Below are 26,980 nucleotides of genomic sequence, written 5' to 3'. Positions count from 1 at the left end.
TCGCCCCCTGGGATGAATGTGCTGTACTGTCTTTGGACTTTCGTCCACCTCCTTACTGGGCCGGGAGTGAGCAGCCAACACAGGCGATGCTGTCCGCGGACGGAGGTGGGTGAACTCTCCTCCGCTGTGTGGAGAACGCGGCGCTCAAACACAGAGCTGGTCCTTCCCGGGAACGGAGGGGGGGGGGGGCTGCGGGGCTCTGAGTTACGTATGAAACGCCCATGCTTGGAAGAGGGTCAGAGCCTCCTAACGGTCTGCCTTAGAGTTTCAGCTTTTGTATTTTTGTGCAACAAAATCCAAATGACTTGTCTCACTATGAATTCTCCAGTTCAGACTACATTTGATTTAATGAGCTCACATTTTAAGATAAAGACATACTGAATATATCATTTCCCTTGAGTAAAATAGGATCATTTCCATAAAATTCATCTCAAGACTTTTCCTTTTTCAGGGAATAGTGACTGACCACATCATGTGAAGATCACAAAGAAAAAAATTTAAGATGATGGAAGCGCTTCAGTGGAAAAGGTGTGAAAGGCTCATATTTTATTGTTCAAAGAGCATCTTCTTCAAGGTGTGGGTGCAACGGGGGAAGCCCCTCAACCTTAAGGCAAGTCCAGCGTTACCTTCAATGCCCCACTCACAGCACAAGGAGAGGGAACCCGGGGCCCTGGGGCTGCCGGGAACGACAGCAGGACCCGCTGTATCGCACACGGCTCAAGAGAGTCATGGCGGAGGCTGCAAAGCATCCTTTGCAATTAGTGGGATCAATATTTTCATTTACAACCTCGATTTCAACCTCGTCTACACACCACATATTTCTAGCTGTGTTCTCCGCGATACGAGTTCTTAAAAGATAATTTCAAACAACTAACAATGTAAACCATTATTCTATGGCTTCGGGTATCAGTGAAGAAAGAATGTTCTGGAGACAGTTATAAAAGGAGTAATAAAACTAAAATGTTTCTTCTAGCTGGAAAATTGAGCAGACAAATCTTGTTTCCCATGATGATCACTCAGGGGTTGACATGCAAGACACAAAGGCCTGCAGAAGTTCCCCAAGCGGCTAGAGGGATGCTCTGAGACGTGGCGCTCGCCTGGGCCAGACGACAGGCAGTCAGTGGGGTGGCGGTGCGACACGGGTGGCAGGATCGCCTGCAGCCCAGGGGGCACGGTCGGTTGGCCTGTCTGTGCACTTGCTGCGGGAACCAGGGCCCCCGTCTGGCGGGTGAAGACAGAGGCCAAAGCAGACTCAACTAGTCTGCCACCAATCACGCAGAGCTGGGGCCAGGGTTCATGCTCTTGGGGCCTCAGAAAATGCACGAAGCCAAACCAGGGACCAGTAATGATAATACAATCTCCTTGTCTTTCTGCCACCTGAATCCACAGGTCTGAACTCTACTCATCACCTTGAGCCCTGTACTTTGAGCCTGCCTCACCTCCCACTGTTTAGTTTTCCCGCAAAACCGAAGTGGAGGGAGGGACAGGGAGGTGGGTTCAGCCTGAAACCCTCCTCTTCCTAACACCCTCCATCCCCTCACGTGGAGCCTGGCTCCACACCTTAACCCTCCCCCGGAGAGAAGGCTGCAGAAAGTCATGGTGGCTTCATGATCTGAGTCCGCATTTTAAACAGAGTACAGCAAGCTGGCCAGGACCGTGCTCATGAAAACGAAGAAATAACAACTAGCTGATTGTTAAAGACAGAGGAAGAAGAGCGAGCGGAACCTTCTCTAGGTACTGGAAGGGACTCACCGGTTGTGAACTGGCCCTTCAGCTTCTGGAAGACGGGGTCCTGGGCGGTAGCCTGTGCCCGCCTGGCTAGAGACTCGGAGGCCGCGCTGGAGAACATGGTCGAGACGTTGGACACGTTCTCTAGGCCCACCCCAAACGTGCTCACCAACTTCTTGACGAAATTTAGAGTGTGGGGGGTAATTTTGGCATCGGACACGGCTCCGCTTTTCTCAAATGCAACGGAGTAACATTTCGCCAGGCCCTGCTGAAGCTGCCTGAGAACCTGGCGGGGAGAGACCCGAGACAATTCACACAGTGGCTCTCAAGTCGGGCAGCTAACCGAGCACGTCCCCACCTCCTGGCACATAGTAGGCACAAAATCAGGGAGGACAGCACAGAGCCAACCCATGCGTGCCACACAGTCAGCTGTTTTTAAAAAACATGAGGACTGGGGTGCCTGGGTGGCACAGTCGTTGAGCGTCTGCCTTCGGCTCAGGGCGTGATCCCGGCATTCTGGGATCGAGCCCCACATCAGGCTCCTCCGCTATGAGCCTGCTTCTCTTCCTCTCCCACTTCCCCTGCTTGTGTTCCCTCTCTTGCTGGCTGTCTCTATCTCTGTCAAATAAATCAATAAAAATATCTTTAAAAAAAAAAAAAACACAAAACATGAGGACTAAGTGTCCTGAACATTAAAACAAAACAAAAAACTTCCGCTTTTTGGGGCACACACCTGCCCTTCTGTTGATCAACCACAGGAAACCCCTTCTACGCAGACAGCTCTGAAGTCACTGTCGCGTGTGCACACGCACACAGAATTAAGCGACAAGACGGCCTCTTGGCCACGGAGATAAACATCTAGATAGTAGGGCCTCATCCCTTAGTCATCGGCTTATGCAAACACCATTACGGGGAGGGCCTGGCGGCTCTGGAGTCACCTACACCCACTGCCGCTGCTGGCTAACTGGTATTCGGTGGTAGTTAATTACGGCGCTCATGGACGTGAGCACAGGAAGCGCGTGAAGGCCAGAACCGGCTTCCTCAATTCCATCTTCTTCGTCAGGCGTATCCTGCTTCAAACAGCTGGGGCTACATCAGTAGCAGACAGGAGCGACCTGCTCGCCACGGTTCAGCTGGACGAGACACAACACATACACGGCCGGGCAGCTAATCTGAGGGAAGGCAGCCCACCGCTTTCGGACGACAGGTTCCCTCCACCTACCTCTTCATGCCAGTTTTCTCTGAACCAGACCATCTGATCGACGATGCCTTCCAGGGAAGACAGAAGGGTGGGGTGGAGCTCTCGCTGCATGTGCATGATTCGGCTGCAGCGCCACATTGGTGCTGTTGCTCTTATGGGCCCTGGATCTGATGCAGAATGGGACTGGTTACCCACTGAACTTGGCTGCTGCTGTCCAGAATCTGAGAGTAACACACACAACGCCAATGTCAGCGCGGAACTGGCCCGATGCGAGAGCTCGGAGCTCTAGAGGACCCATCGGCCGAAGGAACGCTGGTTCCTGCAGGCGTGTTAACACATCACGAGCCCGGTTCCCCAGGGACCGTGGGAGCCGCCCCGGCTCTAAGGAGACGTGAGCTGAGGGGCTCGGGCACGCGACTGCCTACGACCTGGCCTCAGACGTTTCAGTGAAAAGCAGAAAGGGTCACGCAGAGACAGAGAGAGCGACAGAGAGAGTGAGCGCGTGCAAACAGCTGTGTGCTACGTGGTGGACTGAGGTGAGGGGGCACGAGTATTCACGGTCCTCTCCTTTCTAACTCACTGTAAGCTTGAGCATTTTTTAAACATTAGGAAAAAATATTTCACAATACATTCCTTGCAGAGAGCTCAGAGAATCTAAAAGTAATGAATGAGCAGATTTACATTTTTTCATCTAGGAAAGCCAAATCACGGTGTTAAAAAGGCTTTTTTGAAAAACAGTCACGTGTGGACTGAGAAACATGCTGTAGAACCCAAATGCCCACTTGTCTAGCTTTGGCTCACTCAGAATAAAAGCACCGTAACTTTCAAAGGACCCAAACACCCATCTACCTAGTAGGCCTGTGAGGCCAGAGATGGAACGTGCCGTGCAGTCTCCCGACCAGCCCAGCTCAGCGGCGGGGTATACGAGCACGCCCAGTGGATCAGGTCACCTCCTTAGAGTCTCTGGCCTCGCAGCATGAACACCTGGGTGTTAAAAACGGCCTGAAGCAGATGATGCTTTAACGGTTTACAAGGTACCATGTATAGTGGGCAATGGAGACCACTGGTCAGTTACTTCTTACATACGAGGACTATTCAATACAGATTAAAACTCTTCTATTTGAGTGAATCTGATTTCTATGCTGATTCTTCTGACAACTGATGAAATTATGAACTAAATGACATACATGGTAAGTGACATTTATACTGCTTACGAGGATGTATTATTAAACTTTATAATTCTCTAGAGCTAAAAATTTCATGTATTTTTCCTACTTATGGACCAAAACACTCCGGTAAACCAACACCCTATTAAATCACAACCATGGAGAACCATCGACTTTCTTCAGAGATCAGGCTTTGCCTCCCAGCCCCACAGTGTCCTCTCACTGGCTAAAGACAGGCCGAGGGCAGGAGAGTATCCACAGCCGTCTGGACATGGCATGCCCCCACGGACTGGGCCCTTCACGGCCTGGCCAGCCGGCCCCGCCCGACACATACCGCTCTTGTAGCGTTCCCGCTGCTCGATTTTCAGGGTCAGGTACAGGGTCCGGATGGGAAAGTAGACCGCCTGGGGATACACGCGTCCAACCTGGTCAGAGACATGGGGCGTAAAGAGCGCTGCTCACCACTGGGCTTCTAGAGGACGACGCTTTGTAGGGAAAGTAACTGTTGCCACTTGTAAATGGGCTGGGGTCTCCATGCGAACCAAGGAGGCAAATACTGCGCCACGGGGCTCATCCACGAGCCGGATTAAACAGCAGGTCAAATACCTAGTTTACGTCTTAAAGAACCGAGAAAGATCAACACGGTGCACTCCACCAGTTCTGCCTGGGGGACTGCTAATGACAGAGAAACCACACTTGCCTTTGATTCGGTAAATCTGAGGACAAAACGCACCGCTCCTCGGACCTCACTCACGCAAGTGACGGGAAAAGACAAAATGACACTAGTCGGTCTTTCTATTAGGCACCACTCACTGGGAAATGGAAACCAATTCTGACGAATAGGTTCACTAGTGAGTATCTTCATGTAACCGCAGCAAGGAGGACAATGAAAATTTTTGGTTTAAGGTAGTCTTACCAAACTGGGGTTTTATGGCTTCTTCAAAAGGCCTGAATAGCTACTCTGATGTTACTCAGAGCCTTCGAATGCACCTATGAAAGAAGCCAGGAATGGCATCTGGCTCTGCCACGGAACACAGGGTAGCTGGCTATCACGCATTACGAGATGTCTGCTGAATGACGACTCTACCACACAGACCGAATCCACATCCCAGCACAGAAACTCCAGGCAAAACGCCAGTACCCAGGCCCATCGCTGCAGCCTCTCGAGGGGAAAAATAAAACCATTTTTGGGTACAACATGCACGCTGTATCACATATAAAGAGCAAAGTAAGCTGGACAGACAGAATGATGAGAGACACGTTCCCAAACGCTTGGTCAGGATGCTTTTCATTCATGAGGAGTCAATCACAGGACTAACTTTATAAAAAGAAACACGGTCACAGGCACTGTATGTGACACAGAACGGTCTCCAAATTCCCACCATCAGGGTCCTTCCTCTACCCATTGGGCTTCTCACATGGAGGGCAAACCTGAAATCCTCTCAAATCATGGTCATGAAAGCCTTCCTGTGACCCCAGTGTGTGCACGTCCCCATCCCCATCCCCAGGGCCTACAACTTTCACCCTGAACAACTGCATGAGGGGTGAGGGGTGACAACCACCACAACTACTAGGACTTCAGTCCGAAGGGAAGCTCGAAGAGCTCCAGCACTGGCGAGGGGAAATCGGCTACAAAGTGTCAATCAGATCCACCTGCCACTAATTCGGAGTATTTGCTAGTTTTGAAAGAATACCTGTTTTACCCGCATCTTTATGTGGCAACACAGGCAAGCAAAGAAACTGGCATTTTAATTCTCTAATGATCTGGCGGATTATCTTATTCCAATCACTTAAACGTGAAGCCTGAATGTGTATACCTTCCTACATGTGAAACGATGCAATCTTCTTGTGAACAAGGAGACCCCGTGACTCCCACCTGGCTAATAAGGTTCAGCAGCAGCTTCCCCTCCGAGCCGACCAGGCAGGTGAGCAGCTGCGGGATCCAGGCCAGCCACTGGATGGGCGGCACGCCGATGCAGTACTTGTCAACGGCATCTGCGAGAGTGTTTTTGTCGTCATCAAAGCTCAAAAGCCACAGCACCTAAGATAGAAGGAAAATCCCAGAGGTGGATGAAAATTCTGAGGCCCTTCATCAAGTGACTCTTCCCCAACAGTAAAACAACATACAGAATAGCCTTGCTATGCGGAAAAAGACGTACAAAAGGGCCAACAATATTACTAAACTCACTGCACACACCGTAGAGACAGATGCGACCCCGAATGTGAACATGGTTCTTACCTAGAAGGGGCATTACTGTCATCACTAACTGACCCAAGTAGTGACCCAAGGGCCTGTCAACCTACTTCACACTTACGACCTCACCAAAACAAAATGGACCTTTGCTAAAAATCTGATGAACACCGTCCTGGAATGAGGTGGCCACGCATGTCTGAAATAAGCACATCAAGTAGGAGGCAAATTCAGGGTCAAATATTAGGGAGCTTCCCTGTGTCATCATAGCTGGTGTGTGTTTCTGGAGTCGGCTTTAAATGCTAGATGCTGAGGCTCAGTCCACATCTGGACATGAAGGGATTCTAAGAAATCTAATCCTTTAATGGGACGAAACAGGAAAGCAGAGCAACTTATTCCTAAGTTTTCTGCAACGATTAATTCTGGGTTTTATTTATGTGTTTCTTCAGACAGGAGAGAGGGAGCAACACCGAAGAAGGAATCTCAGTGTCAAGCAGTCACCTCTAGGAAGGTGCATGTCAGCCGCCGGCCCTGCCCCCTGCGCTGGTGACCTGGGGTCAAGAACTCCAGCGAGTGTGACCACACCCTGCACATGTGCAGAAATCCTGTGATCCCATGTCACCTGCAACTAGTGCTGAGCAGCTCTGGGACTGTGGGCACCTCCCCTGCAGGTGAGAGGGGAGACTCTAGCAGGTGTCTGGTGGGTAAGTTCTCCTGGCGGCCTCCTCATTGGTCTGCAGGAATCTGTCCAGGGTGATGTCCCACAGAGAATGCTGGACTGAGTCCCAGGACGGACTCCAGGCACAGTTTTGCTGCTTCAAAGTCCTGGGACCCCAAGTATGTCAGGTCTCTGTTTTCTTACCTTTCAAATGGAACTATGACAGATACCGTGAAGAGTGATGGGAACAGATCGGGCAGGCATGAAATGATGCCTCACCCCCCAGCACGGATCAGGAAAGAGTTGCCTTCTTGTGCAAACCTGAAGGCTACCAGACGGTCTTTGGTGAAAACGGGTTCTTTTGGTCTCACCTTGGCTAAGTATTTCCTTGACTTGCTCTCATTCTGATGCCGGCATGCGTGCAGGTAACACGTAATGGCAGACACGCCCAGGTGTAGCTGCCGCTCCTTCACGAAGATGTTCTCCAGGTAATCGCCCCACATGGCCCACGCTTTCACCAACACATCATGCATTTGCACGGCTGCAGAAAACGCTTTGTTGGCTTCCTCAGATCTGTGAGGAGACAAAAGCAAAATGTAATTTTTTTTTTTTTTTGGTGAAATTCACATAATATAAAATCAATACTTAAAATGAATAATTCAGTGACATTCAGTACGTTCAAAACGTCATACAACTGCCACTCTATCGGGTGCCAAAACACTGCCATCATCCCCAAAGCAAACCCCATACCGTGGAGCAGTCACTCTCCACCTCCCCCAGCCTCCAGTCCCTGGGGACCACCAACCTGCTTTCTGGCTCGACGGACTGACCTCATCTGCGTATCGCACAGAAGTGGAATCATGTATTATGTGACCTGTTTTCGAGGTTCACCCGTGCTGTAGCAGGTGTGAGCATTTCATTCCTTTTTACGTCTGATGCTGTTACACTGTATATCTACACCAGGTTTTGTTTATCCATTCATTTGAGCTGCTTTGACATTTTGGCTACTGAGGACAGTGCTGCTACAAATACTCGTGAGCAAGAGCCTGCCTGAGCACCCGTTTTCAACTCTCCTGGGTATACACCTAAGCGTGGAGCTCCTGGGCCACAGGACAATTCTGTGTTTAATTTTTTGAGGAGCTCACGAACTGTTTTCCACACCGGCTGTTTCCACATTACTATCTGCAAATCTGAGATACTTTTACATCTTCCAACCCTGTACAGGACATAAGAGAACTAGATACTCCTATCCCTCGTGATTATAAATCCAAACCAAATCCAGCAGCATGTGAAAAGGATTATACACCGTGACCAAGAGGGATTTATCAAAGCAATACAAGGCGGTGGGTCAACATACAAAAAAAAATCAACCCTCGTGATGCATCACATTAGCAGAATGAAAAAGAAAAACACGATCATCTCGGTTGGTGCAAGAAAAGCATTTGATGAAATCCAACACCCTTTCATGATAAACACACCCAACTAGCTCGGTACAGAAGGGAACGATGTTAACATAATAAAGGTCAGACAGGAAAAGCCCACAGGTAACATCTTATTCAATGGTGAAGGACTAAGAGGTTTTCCTCTGCAAACACGAACAAGGGAAGAACTTTCACTACTTCTACTGAACTGACTACCAGAAGGCCTAGGTAGGAGCAACTAGGCAAGAAAAAAAGTAAAGGCATCCAGGTTGGAAAGAAGACGTACAACTATCTCTACTTGCAGATGACATGATTTTATATACAGAAAACCCTAAAGATTACACACACAAGACAGAGCAAATACACATTTGGCAACGTTGAAGATAGAAGAGCGATATATAAAATTCAGTTGTATTTCTATACCTTAACAATGGAAAATCTGCAAATAAAATTAGGAAAACAATTTCTAATAACATCAAGAAAAATAAAATATTTAAAAATACGTTTAGCATAAGAAATATAAGACTTATACACTAAAAACTATAAAACACTGTTAAATTAAACAAAGATAAACACCTTGTGTTCATGAACTGGAAGAGTTAATACTGTCAGGATGGCAATACTCGCCAAATTAACCTACAACATTCAAAGCAATCACTCCAATTCCAACTGCCTCTTTCGCAGAAATGAATAACCTAAAACTCATGCAGAAATGTCAGGGATTCCAAACAGCCAAAACAATCCTGAAAAACAATAAAGTTGAAGAAGGCTTCCCAATTTCAAACCGTACTGCAAAGCAACAGTAAGCGACACACTGTGGTCCCATCAAAACGATGGATGTACATCAGCGGAATAGTTCTAAGTGTCTGAAACAAACCTTTACTTTTCTGCTCAGCTAACTCTCCAAAAGGCCGCCAAGGCCCTTCTACGGGGAAGGAGAAGTCTTTTCGACAACTGGTGCTGGGACAGAGTCTATACACGTGCAAAAGAATGTATCTGGACCACTATCTCCTGCCGCATACAAAAATTAACTCAAAATGGTTAAAGACCTGATTGTAAGAACTAAACGTGTAAGACTCTTTGAAGAAATCACAGGAGTAAATCTTGTGACCTTGGGTTAGGCGATGGTGTTGGCTACGACACTACGAGTACCAGATATACCCAACTTCAAAATGAGAAGCTTTGTGCATTAAAGGTGCGGTCAAGAAAGTGAGAAGACAGCCTGCAGGCAAGTATGAAAATGTGTGCAACCATATACCTCAGAGATACATCCAAACGTCTAAGAATTAGAGCCAAATGATAAAAAGCCAAATAATCCAACTAAGAAACGGGCAAAGTAACCGAACACACGCTGCTGTCAACAAGACACGCACGTGGCATAGAAAAGACACTCAACATCACCAATCACCAGGAAAATGACAATCCAGACCAGCGGGGCCCCGCTTCATACTCACGAGCACAGCTACAGTCTGAAAAATGAAAAGTAACAAATGTTGGCGAAGATGTGGAGAAGCTGGAAACTACAGACAGGCGCAGCCACTGTGGAAAACCATCTGGCAGGTTCTCGACAAGATAAAGAAGTACCACATGACCCAGCAATTTTACCCCTAAGTATATACCCAAGGCTCCCACAAAACCCTGTACATGAACGTTCATAGCAACATGACGCACAGTGGTCACACAGGGAAATGGTCCCAATGTTCACGGACTGTTGAGTGGTTAATCAGATCTACGGACACACTGGGGAGCACTCTTCACCCACAAAGAGGAACGAAGTCCTGCCACCTGCCACGGCACAGATGGCCCCTGAGAACCCGATGCTGAGTGAAAGGAGCCAGGCGCAGAAGGCCACAGACTGTAGGATTCCATTTATTCGAAATGTTCAGAATCGGCACATCACAGAGACAGAAAGCAGATGAGCGGCTGGCAGGGGACAAAGGAAGGGGACAATGGGGAGCGACCGCTAACAGGTATGTGGTTTCTTCTGGGGAAGGAAATGTTTCAGAACGAGGAGGTGGTGATGGCTGTACGACACTGAGGATGTCTAAAGCACACTCAACAGTACACTTCCAAATGGTGTATTTTAGGTCATGTGAGTTTAAAAATAAAAAAGCCTTTTTATCTTGAGAAAAATCACTTCCTTATTTAAAATAACCTAAAAATGCAACCCCTTTGATTGAAAATGTGAAAAGTGGGCTTCAGAGCTCCACATAAAGCAATGAGCAGTACCTTGTAAGCATATCTCATTTGTATACTTTTTACAAAATTTCATCTGATGTTCATTTCTCCAAAACACGGTTCTGTGACCTTTTCTGAATGGGCCAGTCAGCAAATGGGTTTAGGCTTTATGGGCCGGACAATTTCTCTCACAACTACTCAACTCTGTGGCTGTCGTGTGAAAGGGCCAGAGGCCCCGTCAGTGGGGGTGGGTGTGTTCTAAGACCTCATTCACAGAAACCAGACGCCGGCCGGATTTGGTCTGCAGGCCACAGCTGACTGACCCCCTGCTCTAAAACAGGAATTGTCTCCATAAAAGGAATCAAATCAACTCGGGTCCAAAATGTCATGCTGCAAAAATGGGGAAATGAATCTATGTCATCAGCAGCTCTGTGTTCACGCAAACTCCTTTCTTAAAAGCGTTTTTAAGTACTACCCATCGAACTGGCTTACCCACCTGCTGTTGCGTTGCTATCCTCACAGAGACGGAGAGCCCCAAGTACCACACCTGCAGCTATCACTAAATCACACAGACCTCGAGCTGGGGCTGCACACTGACTTCAGCTTACAAATAACTACTTAATAATCTGATGATTTTTTCTCCTTCTGTGTAACATACGTACTTGTTGATCTGAGCCAAGAACATTCCCTTCAGTGCGTAAAATTCGGCTGTCATCTCTTTTGTAAAGTATTTCAAGTTTGTAGATTCAATCACTTCAAGACCCTGTTTAAAAAAAAAAAAGTAGGAAAAAAATTCTTGAAATTTCTAGACAATGTTAAAACTGCATTAAAATATTTACCTAGGCAGTAAGTCCTGAAGGTCACTGACAAGGACACTTGACGTTGACGGCTGACCTTGCTCACATGAACAGTTCTTGACAGACAAATGTACTTAAACTGAATCCCTAAAGGCCATGCACAGTCCTGGATACCTTCAGGGTACTGTTTTCCAAAGCTCTCTATGTCTAGCTCGTTTCATTGTTTTTATTAATATTCCTCTGAACATCATCAAAATCTATTTTACACCCTCATAATCCTGCAGTTTTTAATTTTCTTTCCTTAAACATGTTAACCAATGACAGTGTAGAACAGAGACCATAAAATGTACTTCAAACACTCAGGTGGTTTCTTTTCCCTTTCTGGTGGGGAAGGGACTATTTCCCACGAACAACGCTGTGTTTATGGAAGCTCTGACCCTCTTCCCTACTATCTGCACCAGGAGTCTCCACGGGGCACCCGGGCTCTGCCGGACCTCCTCAGCAGAGGGGCGGCCGCCGGCTCCCGTCGTCACTCTACCTGCATACACTCGTTTTTCCCCATGACTCCGGCCAGCTGGAGGTAGCATTTGACTTGCTGTCGAATCTTCTGGAAGCAATCCACGATAGGCACAGTTGGAATAGTATGAATGCGACTTAGTATGTCCAGAGCTACGTTGACCAGTCCTTGTTTTCGGGCAATCTTCCCATACTGGATGATCGCCGACGCGGACGCGTGAACCCCAAGCATCGCGTTGTTGGAACTTGGGTCATGCTGAGAACTGTTTTCATAGGCAGTTACGATAGCTAGAGAGCAAAGAAAAGAGCTATCAGTCCACGCCAAACATTTCTCAAAGTGTTCCACAATAAGGCTGAAATAAAAAATGAAAAACACACACATGGCTCATGAAAACAGGAAGCTCTGTGATAAACCCTCATTACCTTTCCTTGGGTTTTACACCAGGAAGGTATCTGATGCGAAAGTAAGAGTGAAAGAGCACACACCACTGAGCTCAGCACGACTGCCGAGGCTACAACTAAATCAGGACGGCGGCTCTAAACAGATGCCCGGCAGGGTGAGGGGACGAGCAGAGAGGACCAGGAAAACCGGAGAAGGCTCCACACGGCCACCTCCAGCAGCTCGTCCTAAGGGGAGGGGTGAGGGGAGGGCGGACGGCTTCCCAATGAGCGCCATACCCCGGAGCTCAGATCCCACCAGCCTGCACCCCTAGCCCCAACTCTGTTCTAGCTGGAAGAGTGTTAACGGGTGGGGGGCATCTCCCCATCTTTCGCTGCCTTCCCCTTCACCCTTGCCAGACCAACCACCACCTGCCAAACCTGCCAGAAAACAGAATATCTGGTAAAAGAAAAAAAAAAAAAACCAAAAAAAAAACACAACAAAACCGAGACATGGAACCAGAACATGGGGTGTCTGGGAAATTACATGATGAATGCATGCCGGACCAGGTAGGTTTACCCTGGTAATGATGCTGCCGCCACATGAAGACACTGCTCCAGTGCGACAAGTCGTCAGACACGATGGGCAGCCGGTTCCTCCACGTCTTCACCACCGTCTTCATGTCGTGCAGGCTGTTGTTCCTGCCCAGGTTGGTCGGCTGTAAGCCGGCGTTGATCTGCGCAGCTTCCTGAAGTTCGATGATCTGCTGGGCTGCCTGAACGGGACCAGCATAAGGGAGTCCCCGGTGAGCGCGACATTCAAAAGCAAACCAGGAACGCAAAGCAGAGTCCATCAGCGATCTGGTGACCGTCAAGACCCCCCGACGCGCTCCCCGAAGGAAGCGCTCTCCCCTACAGATACCTCAATTCCACATTTCACTTACTCTTCACCCCAAACTCTGCTCTTGTGACCCCCCCAACTTTTAAAAGTTCAGCTCTGTGGCTATTGCCAAGTAGGAGAGGGAGGACAGTGGTGCAGGCAGCACACCCAACGAACGGGCAGCCCCCCAAACTCTCTCTCATTCCCTTTGCCACCACCTAAGTTGGGCTCTCCTACCGAGGGCGCAGATCACAACAGCCTGGCCCACTTGCCATCAGCACGCATTCCTTTTTACTGCTGAACACCAGTCTGCTGCCGGGATCCAGCACTTTTCATCAGCTGACGGCCATCTGGGCGGCTTCCACATTTTGGCCATTATGGACACTGCTGCTGTGAACATGGGTGTGCGTGTGTGTGTAGGATTGAAACTGCTGTCATATAGGAATCCCGTACCTTAGTATTCTGAGAACTGTCAGACTGTTACCAGTCTATTTTACAATCCAACAATAATATACGTGGGTTCCCATTTCTCCACTTTCTTACCAATGCTCGTTATTGTCCTTTTTACTTAGAAGTGTAGTGGGTGTGAGGTGGTATCGCACTGTGCTTTTGATTTGCATTTCCCTAATGACTAACGGTGGTGAACAATTTTTCCCACGCTTACAGGCTCATTTGTTATCTGCTTTGTAAATGAAATTGGTTTATTAAATGTGGGCAGTTTTCACCCATTATTTATTCAAATATTCCTTTTGCCCCCTTTTCTGGCTCTGTTCCCTCTGGGACCCTCACGGTAAGTATGTTGGTACACTGATTTGGTCAAGTCTATTGTTTGCAGAACGCAACCAGGTGGCTTAGTGGTCACCAGTTAGCCACAGATGTCCCTCACGACCGAGCCTCTAAGTCGCTCAGCCTTTGCTGAGGGCTGTGTGCCTGCTGCGGCCGCAATTGACAATTCTGCCTTGGCCTTCACTTCCTGTGTGTCCGGAGCCTCAGGGTCAGGCGGCAGGAGGGGGATGGGAAGGAGAAGTAGTTTCTGCAGAGAGGAGCAGCACGTGCGGGGGGCCGTGGGAGAGACTGCGTCAGAGCCGAGCGAGGGAGTGCTGGCTTGTGAGGCTGGAACGAACCGTCAGCAACCGTGCAGATGGTCCAGCAAGGACGAGGCTAAGACACACGCTATGAAACCAGCACTCGGAAGAGTCTCAGACGATGCACAGGGCATCACACTGATGGGGTATAGTGGGCGTTAAAGAAAATGCCTGGAGCAAAATGAGAATCATCAAAATCACTCCTGAGATGTCATCTGTCATTTAAATCCCACGGAAACTCCAAAAATGAGAACATTTTATTATTCTACATTTTGACTCTGGCCTTCCTCTTACTGAGGATGAGCTTCAGTGAGAGAGAACGAGACAAGTGGAAGGACTGTCCCCCCCGCCATCCAGCTCGGATCACGGACCTCAACCTGAACGGGACGCGCGCCACACCCACCTGGAGAAGAGGCGTGTGCACGTGGGACACCACGTGGGGCAGCCGCCGCCACTCGCGGATGGCCAAACTGCTGGCCATTTCCACCAGGCGCTCGATGAAGCTGAGCTGCTGCTCCTCGGGGTGGCAGATGGCCAGGTAGCCGCGGTACATGTTGACTTTCCACGCCATCTCTTTGGGACAACTTACTTCCACCTGGTGGTGAAAGAACATTACACGGGAAGCAACGGGCAAACTCCTCTCAGTACAAAGGGTCAAAAATGCAAGCAATTTTTCTGTGGCCAATCATGCAAGGTGATAAACGGAAATTTTATTTGAATAGATATTTTCTTTGGAGAAGTCATGCATTTAGATGGCGTTTTCTGGATACTCTCCTTTTCCGAATACTAGTGAGTAGCCAGTCTCTACAGCTTCTTTGCCCTGAGTCATCAGCAGTTCCAGAAACGAAGGAAACCAATCAACACTGATGTGACAGACTAGATGAACAATCACCCCTCGGCTATAGTCAGCCAGCCATTTCCAAAGTATCAAATATATGTTCGCCTCCACTCTGATAAATATAATTTCGAATTGTTTCCAGTTCATATTGTTGTCCTGGGAAATCAATCTAACTTGTTCCACGTTATACCAGGAAGCAAAAGGCAACGATTCCGGTTGGTAAGAATATGGGAGAACATTCATAAATCTGACTGTCGTTCAAAAGCCGCACTCTGTCATCTACTACAAAACTCCCCCCGGATTTCTCACATCCTGGTTCTCAGCTCTCTCATGAAGTACACTCAGCCCGGAGCGGTCACGCTTCCTCTCCTTGGCTCCCCGTGCTCCCCCTTCTACCCTCAAAGGCTCTGTCTTGCCCACCACCTTCTAAAGGAAGCATTAGAACTGGTCTCATTTTATCAATCTTGCACAGAGCATTTAAAAACATAAATGATAAAAATTAATGTGTTTTCAACAATAATCTCTTTGTGCATAAGAAGAATACCTCTGTTGAAGGTATTTTACAGGACTTGCTGTAACAAGATCACATAACATTCATTCCGAAGCACCTTTGGGCTATAATAAAAATCATACACGTTTTAGTGCCAAAATACTACCTGTTTAAATGACAGATGTATCACGATGATGATATGATGATGGTGCCACCCTGCATTTATGTAACTCTCTGCCTTGCTTTTTTGACATCTTACTTCTTTAAAGCACATTCACATTCATGGCCTGTCTCAGATCTCAAGAATCCAACGATGAAGGAATTTAGGAAGACAAACTTGTCAAAACATCTGCTTCCAACATAATCCTCTAACATCACACCCATCTCACGTTTTCTGGGCTTAAACACTACTCAGGATAGGCTTTGGCCAATCACCACATCTATCCTCCGTAACACTAGGAACAAAGGCATCTCCTATTTCCCACCCCCTGAAACAAGTTACCCCACCGATTAGGTCAAACCAAGAAATAACCATACTTCTGCAAGCAGCCCTGAAATCATAATGCACAGAACAAAAACAGAAGTAATCCGAGGGTTTTTTTTTTTTCTTGAAATATCAGTAAATGAGCAAATAATTTTGGACCATCTACTTGGATCAAGACTATGAGAATTTACTACAGGCTCCTCAGAATGTTTATTCATATACTTTGAGCTTTTTTTCTAATCAGTAAGCACTTTACAATTTTTAGAAAATTATGCAGGGTTTCTGAAAGAAGAAACTCATTTCTCAGACCGATGGACAGCGTGACGCTGCCTGCATCCAGCTAAGAGAAACCCTGGGAAGGGAGGAGAAAGGAAACAGTAGAGCGAGCTATATTTACTCAGCAGAACATCTACAGAGCAAAGAAGGAACAATCCATTGTAAATGTGTTTTGTCGGAAACAATACACATCTTAATACAAATGACTAGTTATCTCTGGAGTAAAATCCCTGCACCAGACGAGCAATTTCCAGATTCCAACCCCAAAGTCAAGCCCTAGGCTGTCTCTGCCCTCTGTGGTTCACAATCTCAGTTCTACAATCTTCCACGTGTTTGCAGCATAAACTTGGTAAGTTAAAATTTCAGGTTCGTTGTTTCAAAGACAGTAGTCCTATAATCTCAGTGTCCTTTGCATTCTCTGAATTACAAGGAGAGAGGAAACATCACCAGTGTGTCAACGAAGCCTGGCTGGGTAAAAGGGCAGGTGAGAACAAGATGGCAGCACTTCCTCCACCTCAACTCCAACCAGGAACACCACATGGAAAAGGTGGAGACATGAAGAGCAGAAGCAGGGTAAGGGGCCGAGAGAGAATACGAGGGAAGGGCCCAGATGCAGGAAACGATAAAGAGCAGAAGAATGGCTGCATCTGAAGACCGTCTAAAGCAAAAATAATAATGTGTCGTGGGGCTCAGATGACACAGAGCTGGGCTGTCCCATACTGGGGCTTTCTGATCCCCCTCAGTGGGAAAAAGGGAATGGGGCCTCTGTGCCCATTCTCCCGCCATGCACTGAATTCCTCTGGATGGAGTTTAATTTTTAAAAAAATGTGGAGCTCAACCAAGTTCATGACTCAGCCTCACTGATACTGTGCTGCCTTCACCTCCACAACACAGCACGTGCTTGAAGAGAGTGCTGCTTCATCCAGCAGACGTCTGCCGACAGCAACGACTAACCCACCAGCCCCGGCGCACAATTCGCCCTCGAGTGCTCACCTCCGGCAGCGCCTCTGCACCAGCTCCGCCACATGAACTAATGCCTCATCTAACTCCCGAACTGAACACATCTGGGAAAGGTGTCAGAGAACCGAAAACAATGCTCCCTTCCTAAGAGCTATCTTTCACCTGCCGAAATGCCCAGCTTGTTCTAAGTGAAGAGAACTCTCTGGAGAGCTACACAATGTGAGCCCGGGAGAGTCACCCGGCGGGGGGAGGGTGGTCTCACCTGCACCAATGCCTCCTTCATGGCGGTCCAGTTGGACACCCGCCAAGCACACTCCAGGACCAGATAAGGGTTGATGTGACCTTTGGACTGACCATATTCCGTCAAGGCTTCCCACTGGTTCAACTCCTTAGAGCACCTGCAAGACCAGGCATTCAAGAGCAAAAGTTCAGTTACCAACACAATCATGCGTTCAGAAAGGGCAAGGGGTAAGATTTTAAGCTGTCTGTTGCAAATATTCCCCCCCCACCCAGGGCAAAAGGGTGGGCTTCCAAGGTGCCCCACTTGCAGTGAGCCACCTGCTCTCTGAAATGAACTGCTCCCCTGGACACCGAGGGCCACCCACCACACGGCGGGGACCAGGGCCGGGGGTGGGGTGGGCAGAGAGCATTTGTTGTTTCTCCAATGGAAGCTTTTAATTGCTCACGGACCGAATGCTGTTCTGAGGTGGTTCTTTTCTTTATAAGGCCATAAAGAAAATAGCAAAGTCCCCTTTTAAAAGCAGTCATTACAAGAAAATTTCAGAGACTTTTTTCTTTTTTTCCCGGTTCCCTGAACAGACTCCTGACTACGGCTAGCTCTGTGGCATACCGAATCCAGTGGTCCTCCCACAGCTGGTACTCTGGGAAAATAGCAGGGGAGGCGTTACTCCGCTCATGCTCCTTCTTGGCTTTGTCCATTGCCTTTTCATAAGATTCTTGTGCCTAAAGAAGTTAACAATGCTCTCAATTATACACGGCAAGCTGGATCTCCGGCCTGGGGTGCCTATGCTCTTCTCCAGAAGATCACTGGCCCCTGAGGCGCTCTGCACACACAGAAGGGACAGAGTGGAGGCCACCCAGCCCCAGGATGCATCTCTCCGTCCTTCTGTGAGGACAGCAGAGGCCACCGCTCGCACCTGTGCCTCTGGAGTTTCCGTGGCTCAGTGCCCTATGTGGGGCTGAGAACCATATCCCGGGACAGGGGCCACATTTCAATGAAAGGACAAACGTGACGATTAAAGTTTAAACACTAACTACAATCTACCTGCCCTCTCCAACAGGACCACTGACTGCAGATGAAAAGCACCCACATTAGCAACTTCGGTAAAGGCTTTAGGACTGAATTTCAAAAATGTTCATGTCATGTATGTAGGTTTCTCTTAAACTGAGACTTCAAAGGGCCTTTCTATGTAGGATAAATGCTTGAAATGAACCGGTGAACTCATTTAACGTGCACTCTGCCTTGAGATCGTTAGCAACAACCTGTCCTCAGCCATGTGGCCCGGCCGTGTCGCTGGACGGTGGCTACCTGCTCGAAGAATCCGTGCTGCTCGTAAGCAATGGCCGTCGCCGTCTCTGAATACTTGCAACGCTTCTGCCACAAACCAGCCCACATATCTTCCTCTTGTAACAAAGAGTACAGTTCAGCCAAGGAATCCAGTATCTCCTGGAAACAGAGCGTGGTTTCTTGAGTGCTCACAACAAAAACGCTTTCTTCCCAATAAAGCAACTTCACTGTGCTGTCATTTAAAATCCCCCGGGGAGAGGCTTACTGACACGGGGAGGTCACCGGCAGAGACGACGGGAGCCGGGAGAGGAGGCGGGCCTCACCTGCTGAGGTGGTGTTATGCTCTCCTGCTCATAAAATTCCGTTGTTTGCTTAGGCTTAATCTGCAGGCTCAGACCTTTCTCAAAAGCCTGGTGCTCAAGCATTAACGTGGAGCGGAACCAGAGGTTGTGCGTCTTCCCCAAGTACTTCAGGACGCAGGGTCGGATGGGAATCGGGGGCACGCACTGGGACATGGCCTCCACAAAGCAGTTCAGGGCGCTGGGCTGACAGTCCCGCTGCACCTGGTGGCTGCCGCTGCACAGGAACGGGCTGATCTCTCCGGCCAGAGCCTGAAAGCCAAGAGCATGGAAGTCAAGTCTTCGCTCAAAACTCGGCACGGCCTCACTCTTACACAGCATCCAACAGTATTCTGGAGAATTCACTATTACACAACAGCGAGCAGTGTCCTCATGCTGTGAAACTTAACAAGACGGTTTTCTTTCATAAATATTTCTCAACACCGAAAACTACGTTTTCCAAAACAGGATTTAAAACATATACTCACGTGCTGCTGTCTGTCAGACAGAATCTTCCACAATCTGGGAAAAAGCTGGACCCATGTCTTCTCTGCCAGTGTTGTGGAAATGTGACACAGCTGGACAAAGGCGCTGAGCAGCGCTCCCGTCTACGGAAAGAACAGAGATTCATGGAGCCATGCGGGAGCCTCATGTGTCCGCGTGCAGGACACTCAGTCTCGCGCTTTATCAGACGCCACTCCACTTTCAAACTTTCGAAGACTGAGCAAGTTTCAGGTCAGAGCAAAAACACAGATTCTGAGCATCAGGAACCCACAGTGTGCTTAGCAGCCAGTGACATGCCTACATTTTTTAACTTTCATGGGTGTTTTCTAACCACGTCTGAGAGGTACAAATGCAACGCTGATGCGGACATGCGAACGAGAGGCACAGAGATGCCATCAAAACCGAGACCGCTGGAAACGTGAAAGAGAAAGGAGGAGCACACGCATAGGCAAATTATTGGCCAAAAAGTACAATTCTGAAGAACAAATCAAGAAGTGAGGATTCAGAATCTCTGCAGCGGATGGCGGGTGAGAGGCGGACAGGGAGTGGCCCGGCCTGGAATGGGACGCCTTGCGAAAGGGGCCAGGGTTGGGGACGAAGGGCCCAAAAGGAGAACCAAATCCACAGATGCCTCTTTGTCCTCAGCTTTGCTGTTTTTGAAAGTCTGAATTAGCTGCTGAGATTCTTTAGAAACAGGCAGGTTTCTGGCAGGCTTGAAGCCCAGTGGGCCAATGGGACCACCTCCCCGTGGAGACAGAGCCTCCGCGATGGCTGAGTCAAGATTATGCTTTCCTTTCTCCAACAGCAAACCCAAGAAAGGAAATCACCCTCACATTCATGTCTACCAAAAATGCAGAAAGCAAAGATAGAAATATTTCAAGGAAAATGGGGGAAAACACTTAATTGAAGGATGCTCCTGGATGGTACTCAGGCCACCCCATGAGGAAGACCGTGATAAAACGAGTGTGGCTGACCTCACGTGGCCGCTCCCCACTCCCTGGCCAGTGCGTCAGCAGTCTCCTGGCTCTGGGTCAGTTAGCAGACGCCGAAGCACCAAAGGGCCACACGCAATCACAGACCTGCCAATAAAAACGCTCCTCTCGAGCGTGGGTGGGGGATTCTGGCTCGTTCTCATTCACATGCGACCACAGAGAGAGGCAAAGCAGTGTGTGGATGCAGGGGTGCCAGGGAGACAGGGAGGGGACACTGGCTTCAACAGATCTCCCACAGAGAGTATGATGGTCAATTCTGGAACAAGATGCCCACAGCAGAGACGAGAGCAGGCGTGCCTGTTTCGTGAAGAACCTGTTCAGACGCCCCTAGTCTCTCAAGACTTAGGAACAAATAGTCCAGAGGCGCCCACTGGCCCCTGACCACTTCACAGGTAGAGAAGCTTTGGGAATGGAAATATCAGGGTCTAACTGAATTAGAAATGCAGGGACTTAGAACCCTACTTTGCTCTATAAAAAATAACTTCCATAAACACAACATGTAGCACGAACACTCTTACCATTTGCAATTACGTCGATGGAACTAGAGGGTGTTACGCTAAGCAAAATAAGTCACTCAGAGCAAGACAATCATCATATGATCTCACTACATGTGGAATTTAAGAAACAAAACAGAGGATCATGGGGGAAGAGAGGAAAAAATAAAACAAGACGAAATCAGAGAGGGAGACAAACCATAGAGACTCTTTTTTTTTTTTTAATAAAGATTTTATTTATTTATTTGACAGAGATAGAGACAGCCAGCGAGAGAGGGAACACAAGCAGGGGAGTGGGAGAGGAAGAAGCAGGCTCACAGTGGAGGAGCCTGACGTGGGGCTCGATCCCATAACGCCGGGATCACGCCCTGAGCCGAAAGCAGACGCTTAACCGCTGTGCCACCCAGGCGCCCCTAGAGACTCTTAATCATAGGAAACAAACTGAGGGTTGCTGGAGGGGAAGGAGGTGGAGGGATGGGGTAACTGGGTGATGGACACTAAGGAGGGCATGAGTCACAAGCACTGGGTGTTATATAAGACTGAGGAATCACTGACCTCTACCTCTGAAACCAATAATACGTTATGTTAATTGAATTTAAATAAAAAAATAAATGGGATGGGACCATCAAAACAAAACAAAAACAGCATGAACGCCACGCCCTCTAACTCCTTAAGCCTCCTGGCTGCTTTGCTGTTCTCCAGAGCGCACACCACCTGACACAGCACATACTGATTTTACTTCTTTCCGTTTATGACTTGCCCCGCGAGAACACAAGGCCCATGAGGGCTGGCTACGCTTGTCCGTCTCATTCAGTTATCGAGCACCGCTAAAACGTACTCGGATCTTCCACGATGAGCTGATCATTGGACTCGTGCCAAGGCAACCAATAAGTCAATTATCTACATGGTGACATATCCTAATGACTGTTAGCCAAGAAAGGCCGTTAGGTTTGGGGGCACTGATCACCACCCCACCTTCTGGCAGTGACGACAGGAGGGACAGGGGCCTAGTAAGGTCTTCAGTGTACGAACAAGAGCACCTCACACCTACTACACGTAGGAACGCTCTGCTTCCTGTGCCGTGCACAGAAGACCAAATGTTGTGTTTCTCCACACATAAATACAACTATCACTCTGAAGTTCAAAGGTTGATTTAATGCACAAATTCAGGATACGTCACTAGAGAAGTTTAAATGCAGAAACTATCTGTGGTAAGTAGTTTTTAATTTTTTTCACCTAGCTCATGGTGTGAACAGAATCATCAGTTTCTTTGTAATATTCCTCAAAAGCAACTTGGTATACGGAGCCTTAACTTTTTTTTTTTTTTTTTTAAGATTTTATTTATTTGAGAGAGAGTACATGAGTGGGAGGGAGGGGCAGACTCCCCGCTGAGCAGGGAGCCCGATGCGGGGCTCGATCCCAGGACCCCGGGATTATGACCTGAGCCACCCAGGCGCCCCTGGAATCTCTTAGTCTTTAACTAAAAATGATCATATCTACAATTAATCTGACATTTTGTGGAGGCGAGAGTTTCTAGCTGCCTATATCTCAAAACAGATGCTTTTGGAGGACCTCTCCCTGCAAAGTTTACCATGTTAATAACTTATCCTCATTTTCTCCTCTTTTATTGCATTTGAAAAATAATCCAGCCATATCTCATCATGTATTTCGTACACCATTTTACCATTTCTTTCAAGGGGCAGCAGTGGAAAAATTAACTTCTTTTTCTTATTTTCTCCCATAAGATACTGTAAATCCTTTCCCAAATCTTTACACAGAATATCCGTTAGAGTCTCACAGAACTCTCGTGGTGCCGATTGAGAAAGGAAAAAAAAGTTAACTGGCATTTGTGGAAGACGACTTCACACTGCTGTTGAGGAGTCCTGCGTGAGGAGGCAGCATATTCAGGGGAGAGAAGAACCACCATCCCTCCGAACCCGCACACAGACCTTCACTTCCCGGAGAGTATCGAGGAATTTGTCGTGTCTGTTGGTTAACATGTGCAGCTGGTTCCCAATGTCCTTCTCAGAAAGCTCTTTGGTTTTGGGCGTGCTGGTCTGGTCTCCGGGAGCCAGTTCAATATCGATCTCTACATCCTGCAAAACAAAACACAAACAAGTAAAACCAGGTCAGATGGTTACAGAAAAGCCAACAAACACAACTCTTACAAACTTCTTGTTATACTTTTGCCAGTAAAATTTTAGTCAGTTTCCTGGAAGTTTATAATTATTTAAGTAATCTTGAGGTCTAAAATAAACAAGCAGATTAACTGGACCAAAGCTCTCTTTAGGTGACACTATGGAAGAGAAAAAAATAAATAAATAAAAACCCAACAGTACGAAAAGGTCATTGTTTTGCTCTCCTATTTGGATCGTGGAAAGCAAAATGCAAGTACAAACTCTAAACGGCAAAAACAATAAAGATTACGAGGGATTACAGCCTGTCATTCCTCAAAATGCAGGACAGCTGCCTCGCTGCCTCGCTCGTTCAGATTAAGAATATTGTCAGGGCCAAAATCGTTAGCCATCAGGGGAATTCAAATCAAAGCCACACTAAGACACCACCTTACGCCAGTTAGAATGGCAAAAATCAACAAGGCAGGAAACAACAATTGCTGGACAGGATGTGGAGAAAGGAGATCCCTCCTACATTGTTGGTGGGAATGCAGGCTGGTGCAGCCACTCTGGAAAACAGTGTGGAGGTCCCTTAAAAAGTTAAAAATTGAGCTACCCTATGACCCAGCCATTGCACTACTGGGTATCTACCCCAAAGATACAGACGTAGTGAAGAGAAGGGCCATATGCACCCCGATGTTCATAGCAGCATTGTCCACAATAGCTAAATTGTGGAAGGAACCGAGATGCCCTTCAACAGATGACTGGATTAAGAAGCTGTGGTCCATATATACAATGGAATATTACTCAGCTATTAAAAAGAACGATTTCTCAACATTTGCTGCAACATGGACAGCACTGGAGGAGATAATGCTAAGTGAAATAAGTCAAGCGGAGAAAGACGATTATCATATGGTTTCTCTCATCTATGGAACATAAGAACTAGGAAGATCGGTAGGGGAAGAAAGGGATAAAGAAAGGGGGGTAATCAGAAGGGGGAATGAACCATGAGAGACTATGGACTCTGCGAAACAAACTGAGGGCTTCAGAGGGGAGGGGGGTGGGGGAATGGGATAGGCTGGTGATGGGTAGTAGGGAGGGCACGTATTGCATGGTGCACTGGGCGTTATACGCAACTAATGAATCATCGAACCTTGCATCAGAAACCAGGGATGTACTGTATGGTGACTAACATAATGTAATAAAAAAAATCAAAAAAAAAAAAAAAAGAATATTGTCAGGGCCACAGCGCAGAATCTGTAGGCACCATGTTTTATAGGACTCCTTCCCAGAAAGGAATAAACCTTAAATTCTGTCTGAAGCTTCTGAGAAGTCACAGCCAAAATCCAATCATCAAAGCAGCCTCTGAGTCAAGTTACGACCATTTGGTAAGTGCCCTTAAAAAAGCAGCAGAATCACTTCAAAGTGGGTAATTAGTTCACGCAGAATTACAGAAGGAAAAAAATCATAGCACTACATGATTTAGTGTTTAGCAAGAGAAAAGAAAATGTTAAATTCTTATGTGTTAATAAATGAGTAGCCATCCCACAGACAGGAAAGGGATCAAACTATCCCTTTTAAAGCAAAGAGGGCACCTTCTCCTTCAATACTGGCTGCTTTTTGCTGCTTTATATGATCTTATTTCTTTTAGACAGAGAATGTGCGAGCACCCACATGAGTGGGGGCGGAGGGGGCATGGGGGGTAGCAGACTTCCTGCTGAGTGTGGGGTCTGACACAGGCCAGTCTTTTGACCCTGAGATCATGACCTGAGCTGAGACCTGAGCCAAAACCAAGAGCTGGATGCTTGACCCCTGGGTGGCTGCTTCCAAAACCCAATACTCTGGGAAGAGACAGAGCTTCAAAGAGGCAACAACCTAAAGGAGACACAGTTCAACGATCTACGCCTGGAGTAGCGGCAGCCACTCCTCTCGGAGTGTGAAGGGCCATCAAGATGGAGACATCAGCCCTGCTGGCCAGCTCTTGGCTCCAGGGCTGCCCCTGCCAGGACGAGGAGGAGATTCGGGAGGTTCCCAGCAGGCTGCTGGTGGAACCTTCTAGAGCCATGGTGGGCATTCCTCCTCAGAGTAGTGCTAACACGGGCTACCTTTCACTCGGAGAGAAAAATCACCAACACTAGACTATCCTATACCAAGCAGCACTAGCTCACGATAAGGTGATCTCAAAATTAAATGGCAATATGAGACGCTTCTCAACCCAACCTAAGTGTCCATCAACAGGTGACTGGATAATGAAGACGTGGTGTGTGTATATATACAATGCCGTATATTCAGCCATAAAAAAAGAATGAAATCTTGCCATCTGCAACAACATGGATGGATCTCGAGGGCATTTTGCTAGGTGAAATAAGTCAGACAAATACCACATGATCTCACACATATGTGGAATCTTACACGCAAAAATCTCGTAGTGAACAGACTGGTGCCTGCCAGAGGCAGGGAGATCAGGAATGAGCAGAACGGGTACAAACTTCCAGTTATAAAATAAGTGAGGGCACGTCACGTACAGCATGGTGACTACACTTAATAATGCCGTACCGCACATGTGGAAGTTGCTCAGACAGTAAATGGTAACAGTTCTCACTATAAAGAAAAATTTCTGTAACTCTATGGTGACAGACGTTAACTAGGCTTATCGTGGTGATTACCGAGCAATAGATCAATATCACATCATTATGACGGACACCTGAATCTAACATAATTTATGTCAACTATACCTCAATAAAAAAAAAAAAAAAAGAAAAATCGAATTGAATGCAAGCACCACATTCAGAACTTTGAGGTACAGACAGGTTTTCTTCCTTTTCCTCCCACCTCCCAAAAATCCAAGGCTGATATAAAATTCATCAGAGAGATGGGAACTCTGCCGTGAAAGGGAGGGGCACGCAATCTGGAGCATCACCTCCTCCTTGGACTCGCTGTTCTCTCGCTCCCGAGGCTCCTGCTTGACGTGTGTGACCATGGCGAAGGCCGCCCGGTCATGGCTGTCGGCCAGGTTGATGACGTTGGTGATGGACGGCAGCATGGCTCCCTGGCAGCTGGTACCAATGGCAGTGCTCTTCTCACACACGGCCAGGAGCAGCTGGAGAGGGTTGAGAGAGAAAAAGAAGACGAACCTAGGATATTCGCCTGGCATTTGGGGTGCAGGGACCCACAGTGAGACCTCGTTCCCCCGAATGGAGCGCACATGCTGAGGACTCCTGAGCCCACAGCTCGGCTGTATGCTTCTCCACAGCTGAGACAGAGCCTGAACCTCTCTTCCAGACACCCCTCACTCAGGACCTCTCACTCCGTGTCTAAGCGTAAGCTCCAGATCTTTCTCCCTGACCAGTCAGGCTTCCCCTGCCATCAACTCCTGCCTGGACTAAGTTCCTAACTCATCGACTTCCTCATCTCAAACCTGTCTCCTCACAGCAGCTGACCTGCGTGCTCTTCTCCCTGTGTCCCTCAGTGGCTCCCCACGGCTCTGAGGAGACAGTGCAAGCTCCTCAGCGTGGCTCACGAGCTCTTCTGTAACGTAACTCTCCCCGCCCACACCCAGCACTTCCGCGACTCTTCCCCACGTCCCCGTATGCTCCACCCCCGGCCTCTGCCCCTCCACCTGGCTGCCCCCCAGCTAAGGCACTCGTGCATTTTTGGGGCAGGTATTTACTGAGCACCCACTTGGTGCTGTGTGAGGCCCCGGATTCGTCTGCCAGCTTCACAGGGAGGCACCCCTGCCCTGGTGGGGCTGAAGCATCAGAGG

At 48.0% G+C, this 26,980-nt stretch overlaps 1 protein-coding gene across 13 annotated transcripts in view; it reads right to left on the bottom strand.

Moving 5' to 3' along the window:
- TRRAP (transformation/transcription domain associated protein) overlaps positions 1–26,980 on the bottom strand; it is a 109,088-nt gene that overhangs the window by 12,755 nt on the left and 69,353 nt on the right. For 7 of the 13 annotated variants that reach the window (XM_087867321.1, XM_087867332.1, XM_087867344.1 and 4 more), the window contains 16 exons: positions 26,138–26,317; positions 23,053–23,199; positions 19,602–19,721; positions 19,099–19,386; positions 18,797–18,934; positions 18,098–18,210; positions 17,510–17,645; positions 14,603–14,794; positions 12,782–13,010; positions 11,879–12,144; positions 11,206–11,306; positions 7,316–7,517; positions 5,972–6,136; positions 4,430–4,520; positions 2,951–3,150; positions 1,753–2,014 (listed from right to left, as the gene is read on the bottom strand). In XM_087867321.1, coding sequence (XP_087723447.1) covers positions 1,753–2,014; positions 2,951–3,150; positions 4,430–4,520; positions 5,972–6,136; positions 7,316–7,517; positions 11,206–11,306; positions 11,879–12,144; positions 12,782–13,010; positions 14,603–14,794; positions 17,510–17,645; positions 18,098–18,210; positions 18,797–18,934; positions 19,099–19,386; positions 19,602–19,721; positions 23,053–23,199; positions 26,138–26,317 — 2,830 coding nt within the window. The remainder of the gene's footprint in view (positions 1–1,752; positions 2,015–2,950; positions 3,151–4,429; positions 4,521–5,971; positions 6,137–7,315; positions 7,518–11,205; positions 11,307–11,878; positions 12,145–12,781; positions 13,011–14,602; positions 14,795–17,509; positions 17,646–18,097; positions 18,211–18,796; positions 18,935–19,098; positions 19,387–19,601; positions 19,722–23,052; positions 23,200–26,137; positions 26,318–26,980) is intronic. The other 6 variants (XM_087867335.1, XM_087867357.1, XM_087867356.1 and 3 more) reach the window with 3 other exon arrangements.

Source organism: Ursus americanus, chromosome 2 (genome assembly GCF_024610735.1).
Source record: "Ursus americanus isolate L20-20 chromosome 2, mUrsAme1.1.p, whole genome shotgun sequence".
Classification (NCBI taxonomy): domain Eukaryota; kingdom Metazoa; phylum Chordata; class Mammalia; order Carnivora; family Ursidae; genus Ursus; species Ursus americanus.
The sequence above is the reverse complement of the archived record's forward strand: the minus strand, read 5'-3'. Positions and strand labels throughout refer to the sequence as shown.